Source organism: Anneissia japonica, unplaced genomic scaffold (assembly GCF_011630105.1).
Source record: "Anneissia japonica isolate Jap-2015-1 unplaced genomic scaffold, ASM1163010v1 scaffold2756_len2360902_cov194, whole genome shotgun sequence".
Taxonomy (NCBI): domain Eukaryota; kingdom Metazoa; phylum Echinodermata; class Crinoidea; order Comatulida; family Comatulidae; genus Anneissia; species Anneissia japonica.
The window spans coordinates 502,617-511,640 of record NW_022719050.1 but is presented as its reverse complement, the minus strand read 5'-3'; the positions used below and the strand labels follow the sequence as shown (position 1 = coordinate 511,640).

Here is a 9,024-nt window from a genome sequence, read left to right as displayed (position 1 = left end):
AGTTTGTACTAGCATTATTCCGACCAAATGTTCCTGGGGCTACTCATTTCGGGGTGCTCACATCAAACTCGTGGATTGCAAACGAGTATCCCGATTAGTGTACGAGTTATACCTACGAGTATCACTATTTTTGAACACGTTCAAAATTAGCACCACGAGTTCAGAGCTGCTACGCGAGTGTAAAGTTCTCCCCGAGCTTCCCCCGAATCGTCCTAAGTTTTTGCCGAGTAACTCGTGTGTTGAAAAATACCCTAGTGGGAGAGGGGATCCTGTTGTTGATATTTACAATATAGGCCTACTACAGACAACACTCACAAGTGATTAATAGTCTGATCGATCGATCGATCAGCCGATAAATTTAGGTTTGTAAACATATGTAAACTCACTGTAGGTGTTTATGTCTTGCATAATCATGTCCGCTGTGTGACCACTATAGAATTCTGACAAACCAACATTAGCGATACGTTGCAACGTGTCGGCATAGTTGCTGCGAATAACGATGTCGCCATATTCTTTAGGACGGGTCCCATTATCTTTATAGTAAACATCTTTCCAAGCCCTTGTAGAGAAAAATTAATAATTTCAATGAACCTTAATAGTTAATATTTTAACACAGCAAGAAAGTTAATAAGTTCGAACAAAGATGTATTTTCTAGTCATTATTTTTTTAAGTTTTAACAAAAAAAAAAGGGCCTATTATTACTCTTGGTCATCGGATCAATATAGAACACATACTGAGCTTCCTGATAAACATTTCATAAGCAAAAAGAATCAGTGCTTGGTACCCTCTACTACTGGGTGAATACTGAGAATGCGTACAAAATCGTCAAATCAATTAAAACTAAAATCTCTGCACTTAACAAGTTAGGGCTAAAAACAAATCACGAGCAATGATAGCAATCTGAGTTACGATAAAATAAAAATATAATAATAAAGAAAAAGGATATTAATATAATGCAGTACTTACTGAGAAACGGGCATCCACGACTCTCCACTGGCAACAAGATTGCCTAGCGCCCTTGCGGTATGGTTGGTAACAGGGAAACCTTTGCGTGCCAATGCTATCACTGGTTCGAACAATTCCTTCCATGAAAGTTTACCATATTTTTGGTGGGCTTCCCACATTCCTTTAAGTTCGCCCGGTGTTGCAATAGCCAAGGCACCTGTGAATTAAGTTGGTCTTGGTAAAGCCTACTTATAATGCGTACCATATTCAGTACTGTTAAAGTATGTATACAAAAATTATTATTGATTGATTGATTAAAAATTCGGACGATATATGTTCAAAAGTCATTTCAGAACGGTAATAGTCGACGGACTTTATTGGCCGAACATACATTTCGATTGATTTTTTATTGTTAGCTAATTTACCGACAAACACAATGAAGTAGATACTGTTATGTTGGTGAAACCTATAGGTGACACCACTTTCGGCAAATTAAAGTCTGTAGAATGTCTTTTCGGAGACACGCCTGCAGACGAGTTGACCCGGCTGACGAAATTCTGCTGCTGATCAAATCATCTGCCGACCAAACGATGTCAGCGAAACCATTCTCGATCAAATGTCCTGTAGCCGAATTGAAACGTCAATTAAAATGTTGCTCGGCCAATTTATACAGTAATCTATTGGGCAGACGTCCACCAGCATAAAGCCTGGTTTCCTTAATATCAGTACACTGTCGCTACATGTTTTCAGTGCAATTGTTGTACTCGTAGCGTAGCATTCCCCAGCGCAATCGGGAAGGCTTCCTGGTTCGGCCGACAAATCAGCATCACCAAAAGCTGTCGGCGATAGAGTGTAGTGATTGTATGGAAATCAAGTTATAGAGAGTTTACGAAACAGTATATAATACGGTAGTCACTGAAAGATCAGGTACCGGTACTGTATATTTGTTTTGTAATTACTGGATGCTGGGAAGGGTTCTCGGCCATAATGTTATAGTAAAGTTTACTTGGACACCAGGCCCTCTCGGTATCCAACTGTCTTCTTGATTGCCAGAATAACAATAAAGCAGTCACCAACTCATTCATAATCCCAATGCACGCTAAAGGTAGATCACTCAACAACCTTTCTCATTGCATACGGTACGTTACGGACTAAATCCCAATCGTCTCCTTCCGAGTGCACGCACACAAACTAAGCCCCACCCACACCACCCTCATCGTTTTACAAATGACAGACACTTTAAAACTTCCAAAGGAACGAATGTAGATTGTGACTAGAAGAGGCAATTGTTGTTAATCTTACCGTATTCTGTACTTTTTGGATCACTGTTAAACATATCGGGGGTGGTAGCTGCGGGAGCAGTTTCTCTTGCATCAATAAACTTCGTCTCTTTAGCTTCCCTATCATAAATAAGCATAAACGTCCCACCACCGATTCCAGATGACTGGCCGTGTACTAAACCAATACACAACATCGACGTTATAGCCGAATCAACAGCAGAGCCCCCGGCTTGCAGAATCGAACTGTAAGGGTATAATGATTAAAGTAATGAGCTTAATCTCAACTGATTAAACCAATGGGAAAGAAATGTTGAGAAGTGCTTTGCAGACTAGAATCATTAATGAAGATGATTGAAAATAAGAATTACATTACAGCCAAAACTAATTTTAACGATGCCTAATGACTGAAACAATCAGTGACGATGATTGAAAATAAGAATTGCATTACAGCCAAAACTACTTTATATGCTCGGACTGAAACAATCCGTCCGAGCATATAAAGTAGTTTTACATGCTCGGACTGAAACAATCAGATGGCGCACGAAAGTTTCTGCTTAAAACTATTGCATTCCACTGGAAGTTGTCTAAAGTGTATTAACTATATCCTGCTCTATATACAGAACCTAGCGCTTTAAAGGTCTATTTACTTGCCCTATGGAATAATATTGTGAAGTGAAAGAAAATAATTAAAACAATTTGTATATACCTTCCCATTTCAGAACATTCAGGGACGTCCGTAGCAACAGCGGCCTTGCTGAACCGGCCGGTGTTAGTATCATTCTTTTCGCCATGGTTCCTGTTCACAAAGCTAAACGCTAGCACCATAGCAAAAGCTATCACGCATAGCAGAATAACTAAGACAATTATCACAACCTTTCTGCGACGTGCTTTTGCTCGTTCTCTGAGTAAACAAAGAATAAGAATACGTCATTCTACGAGCTACTTTATTAGGACTACCGAATTCTAATTTGCAATTAATAGAAATTATAACCTAAATATGCAAAGTACGCGATTTTAGTAGGCCTATTAAATGTTATTTTTCATGTTTATTGGCTCAACATAGACAGTAGACCAAGCTATTAATGAAAAACATGAAAATCTTCTAAAAGCCACAAATCTACCGCTCACCATTGAGGGCGTTTACTTTCCTATAGTGAAAAATTTATTTATTTTTTTTATTTATTTTTTTTGGTCAGATTGAATAAAGAATTATCATTTCATTATTATCTCTCATCATGGTCATTATCATGGCTATTTTCATCGTCGTCGTTACCATCATCTTCGCTAATATGATTATCGTGATTGTATTATTATCATTGTCATTATTATTTGACATATTATCCTTCATTGCCATCATCAATATCATCATCACCATTATGATTATCATTTATGCATTTCCACATAGACCAATAAAACGCTGTGCAGAAGTTAATAAATTGATACGTCAGCATGTGGTGTAACATCTTTACCTTCACCGACCATAATCTGAGATGAGAATGATTTCTTGCGTCTATACCAATGTTTTACACAGTTTGTGTGCGGGGGTGTGTGTGTGTGTGTGAGGTTTTTTAAGCTTTAAATTCTTTAAAATATTGAAAGACTCTACTTAACTGCTGACGATATGTATGGTGACCGCGAGTACTCTACCTTTAGGATCAAACAGATATTTAAAGTCAAGGGCGTCGGAAGCGGTCCGGCTGGTCCGGTTTTGGCCTGACCGATAATTATTTACAACTTAATATCGTTTGTAAGCCAAATTCTACTTTCTCTGACGCAATCAAACATAACTTGCACATTCAGCTTATTAAAAACAGGGAACAAATTTGAAATGATTTCATTTTTTACTGTATAATTAGGTATACTGGGATGGCGTCCGTAGGGGAATTTTATTTTATTTTGTTTTATTTCAACAATGTTTAAAGAGGGGTAGCCATTCAACTTCCCCAAAGGGAGGCTGATGTTCAGGGCCCTCGTTAATAAATAAAATACAACATCATACACTGAGTCACCACTTATATATAAAAATAAATGTATTATATATATATATATATATATATATATAATATATATATGTATATATATGTATATAATATATACGTATATAGTTGCATAATATAAATCAAGATAGCCGTTAACACTGTTAAATTATATAAATCATCAGAGCTATGCTACAGTACACGATGTATTATTATGTCCTTTATTCGAACACTGTATTTACCTTTCTTTGTTGATTTATGTATATATTGATTTATGTTTATATATATATAATATATATATAGGCCTACTCAGTAACAAATTAATAAAATAAATATATACAATTAGATAATGTTATTGTTATATATTATATAATAATATAATATAAAATATATTATATAATAATATATCAATCATTCAAATAGGCATGGGGTAATATATATATAGGCCTACTCAGTAACAAATTAATAAAATAAATATATACAATTAGATAATGTTATTGTTATATATTATATAATAATATAATATATAATATATTATATAATAATATATCAATCATTCAAATAGGCATGGGGTAAGACTCAAACAATGAAAGAATAAATTTATCAAAGGGTGTATATACAATTCATTAATTATATACAATTTAGTAATTATATAATTTGAAAATAAACTCTATAATTCTCCGTCTTCAATATACTAATAGTTTCGTTTAAAACAATAAATTGAATTAAACTTTCGAAAGTCGTCAGGAAGGCTGTTAAATAAGGTACTAGGGGCAAGGAAGCTAAAATGCTCTTTTATAGCATTCAAGTTTTGGCTAAGTTTATAGTTTCAAGTTTAGAAGACTAGAATGCTAGATTAATTCTAGTAAAAATTGTTTATTCAGGCCCCGAAACCTCGACTCGGAAATACCGGGATGGTGTCCGGCGGGGATACTTTTACATCTAAAGTTTTCTTAGGTCTAGATTAAGTTTTTTTCTTTTAAGAATTAATTATTTTATTATTTAAAATTGTTACATGTTAAAAGCTTTGCTTCTAATGTAATTCATTACATCTCATTTTCATATTTTCATTTATAGTTGATACTTTAAATTTTCTATAATTATACATGTGAATATGAATGTGACTGTGAGCTAATTCGAAATCAAAACAATTAAGCATTTAATGTATATTAAAATGGCTGTTTTTAATATTAACTTTATCATCTGGTACGTTATATTACTGCACTAAATGCAAGAATTTACTTAATTAATTAAAACTGCTAAGAAATAATTCAGTGAATTTCGCCCAAAATCTAATTTTATTTATTTTTTTGTAAATCGAACACTGGGTCCCTTGCGATGCACAGGGCACCTGATCATAGAGGGTGACACAGACTTGTAAATAGGGCATGCGCAAAATATGTTCTATGGATGATTATAAATAATTCATGAAATTTTACCAAGCTAACGTACGTTAAAAAAATTGAGCCCAAGGAGAGATTTTCAGAGACCACCAACTTGAGCCCACCATGGTTAGGACTGAGGGGAAAATGTTATGATTATGGCACCGGATTGCCGGAAATGTACTCTCAGACTTAAATTGTTTACATTTTTCTGTTTTTGTTTTTTTTTCTCCTTTATATTTTTTACTTTTAAAAATTTGGAGGGGGCGACTGGGACCTCCCTCGAATCTGCCACTGCATTTTCCCAGTGGCGAAACTAGGTTACGATGGACCCTTTTTCGAGAGTACAGTAATCACACAGGTAAAGAATGTGTGAAGTGTTTTAAGTAATATGAAAGACAGAGTATTGCGAAAATGATAGACAAATATATTGTTCAGAATTTCTTATCATTTCTATAATTATATGAAACGCGATGCTTATTCCTCAATAAATAAATAAAATGCAAGAAACACGAACGTATTATGAAAAGTAATAATATGAATAACAATGACTATAGGTCTATTATATTTATACAAGTTGACGGATGCTCACATACCTATAAAAAAGATTCTAGATTCAAGAAAACTTCATTGTCCATTTTAAAGTAGGAATTTGTTTTTCCTTTGGTTAAAAAGGATAAAATTACATGAAAAATCACAAGACAACTTGGCAATGACGAGAAATACGTTAAGATATTAACAAGTTAAAATAGTAAAGTAGTAAAAAGTCAAAATATTAAATATCACTGTTTAAAATTTATTATGTGTACCTCAGAAACAGGCCAGTCATTTTAGTAAAGATTAAAACTATAAAAACCTAGCATTTTGCTATAAAATGATGACGGTATGGTAATTAAATAAAACATGTGTCCGGTATTTCATTTCAACAATTTAACAAATATTTTTCTTAATACAATTTAGGGGGTGCGATCGACCCCCCCCCCCCCCACATCCACGCCGCCGGCGATTCGTTTAACGTAGGATAGTTTAGTGAAAGCACATGAATTATTCATAATCATCCTTATACTGTAGAACCTATTTTGCGGTATTTTCAAGATTATGTTCGATTCAATGATCAGCTACACTATGCTTCGTCGCGAGGGACCTACTGTCCGATATAAATAAATAAATAAGTAAATAAAATTTTGGGCGAACTTAGCGGATACAATTGATACAAATGCGGATGTGGTGGTGGGGGGGGGGGCGGTTGGGTTTGGGTGCAGACGGTGCCATCGCACCCACTCAATTATAATCAATTAAACTGATCGATTTTCACTTTTTTTTCATTTAAAAAATTCCCTACTATGACAAGGCCCAGGCCGCCCAATATACATGCGTACAACCCGTAGCTATGGCCCTGGTTCGAGACGAACACGTGTCAATTTTTTTAGAGTTTTTTTTTCAACATACTGAGCAGGCCGAAATGATAAAACATCATTTTCAAAATATTATTTCTACTGTTACAGCAATGTTTATTAACTAGTAGAAATATCATTTCTACTGTTAAAGCAATGTTTATTAACTACTATTGCTTGTACGTAGGTTAATATTAACCCATGGTGACAAATATTAATGATAAAGCATGAATGGTTAATTTATATATTTAGTACAAGTATGAATGATTGACGTAATAGAATAGTGTGTGTTTTGAGCTACGAAGACAAAACTAATAAAAACAAGTCATATTAATGCAATGGTGATTGTGTATATTTGGCCGGACCAATAAAAATAGCTTCCCCGACGCGCCTGAAGGTCTATGTGGCAATCGTTTTTACGCTGCCATTATTTTGACAAAAAGAAAACAAAAAGCTAGACTTTATAAAACTGAATGTATTTTGTCATGGAACTATCAAAATACAAAACTAAAATAGTGACAGATTTATGGCATATCAAATGATTTTTTTGCCAAGAGAAGGTGGATTGTGGTGGATTTTTACATTTGCGGGCTCAGTACAGGCCGACACCTACAGTAGTACAGTAGTCAATGATCGAGTTGAGGTGTTGGGCTAGTTGAATCAATTTTGTTGTTCTATTGTACAGCCTGCATATGAAATTAATTGTTACCATTTCACAAAGGAGTTTCACTTTCATGTCTAAATATATTGTTCAAATTTCTTCTTTTTTTGACGTTTTCAGTGTGAGAGCATAGATCAGCATTGGTCCGCATAGGAGCTACATGCTGCGCTCTAGTGCCCATTGCAAAACTGTGGATCGCTGAGCTAGGTGTATACAGTATTTAAGCTCCCTGTAATGTGCATCCATTATACTTCTTGGCGGTCAGATGTAATGGAATGCCTATTGTTTGTGAAATTTTAGGCGGAAACTTTACAAGGTTACTGTAGGATATGTCAAAAAAAACCCGGTAAACCAATAGAACACCCTACTCATAGTGCTAAAATTATTGACCTTTTTATTTATACTTTGAGAATTTTATGTATATAGTTTAGGTTCAATTAATACCCTCCTTATGCCTAGTAGTGAGAAAGATAGGCCTACTCTATTGTGATATGACACGTAGATAATCCTGTCGATTTAACCACATGCAAATAAAACGAGTGTTGACTGTTGTGTAGGCCTATTTGTACAAGTAAAATGTGTAACCAGACTTCAAATTCAAATAGCATATAGAGAGATACAGTATAATCATAGAGAAAATAGATGATTTCTCTACGGTATAATAATGAACAGTGAGTTACTGTATTAAATATTAGCAACTCCAATTTACCTTACATCTCTAGGTTCTTCCTCGGTGCTGAAATCATCCATTATGACCCACGGAATTCCAACTAAACTGTTAAATATGAAGCGTTAAATAAAGAAATTCCTTCTGAGTCGAAGAAGAGTCATTAGCTGCAGTTCAGAGGCCTGTGACTTATGGTCCCATGTCACACTTCAAGAATGTTTGGGTTCAGTCTAGCAAGGTGCCGGGTAAGCCTATTGTTACCGTATTGTCTCTCTCGACCCACCAAACAAATAAAAGCTGATCAAGGCTGTTTTGTTGTACAGTAGGTTGGAGAGTGCAAGACGATCCTCAATCAATGAACTCTATGCTTCTCCATTGGTAAATATTTATCTACGTCACCAATTTCCTTGACGATATTTTTTTATGGTTAGGCCTAGGTCGAGCTCTTGTGATTTAATCAACATCCGGTCATGGGATTAGAGATTTAATCCTACGTGTGTTCATAATTTGCATAAGTTAGTGGTAGGCATAATAAGATTATTGTGTTTGTACAAATTTGTCGAGCGTGTATACTCTCTCTCTATATATATAGGCCTATGTACATATACACACACATATAAAACATATATATATATATGTATAAATATATATATATATATATGTACATATATATATATGTACATGTATATACATATATATACATACAAATATGTACATA

At 34.6% G+C, this 9,024-nt stretch overlaps 1 protein-coding gene across 1 annotated transcript in view; it reads right to left on the bottom strand.

Moving 5' to 3' along the window:
- Positions 1–8,645, bottom strand: part of LOC117110762 (glutathione hydrolase proenzyme-like) — a 13,418-nt gene extending 4,773 nt beyond the window's left edge. The window contains exons 1-6 of the mRNA XM_033253558.1: positions 8,349–8,645; positions 2,933–3,127; positions 2,249–2,469; positions 968–1,163; positions 351–559; positions 62–251 (exon numbers count right to left, since the gene is read on the bottom strand). Of these exons, the coding sequence (XP_033109449.1) occupies positions 62–251; positions 351–559; positions 968–1,163; positions 2,249–2,469; positions 2,933–3,127; positions 8,349–8,389 (1,052 nt within the window). The 5' untranslated portion in view covers positions 8,390–8,645. The remainder of the gene's footprint in view (positions 1–61; positions 252–350; positions 560–967; positions 1,164–2,248; positions 2,470–2,932; positions 3,128–8,348) is intronic.
- Between the last annotated feature and the right edge of the window lie 379 nt (positions 8,646–9,024).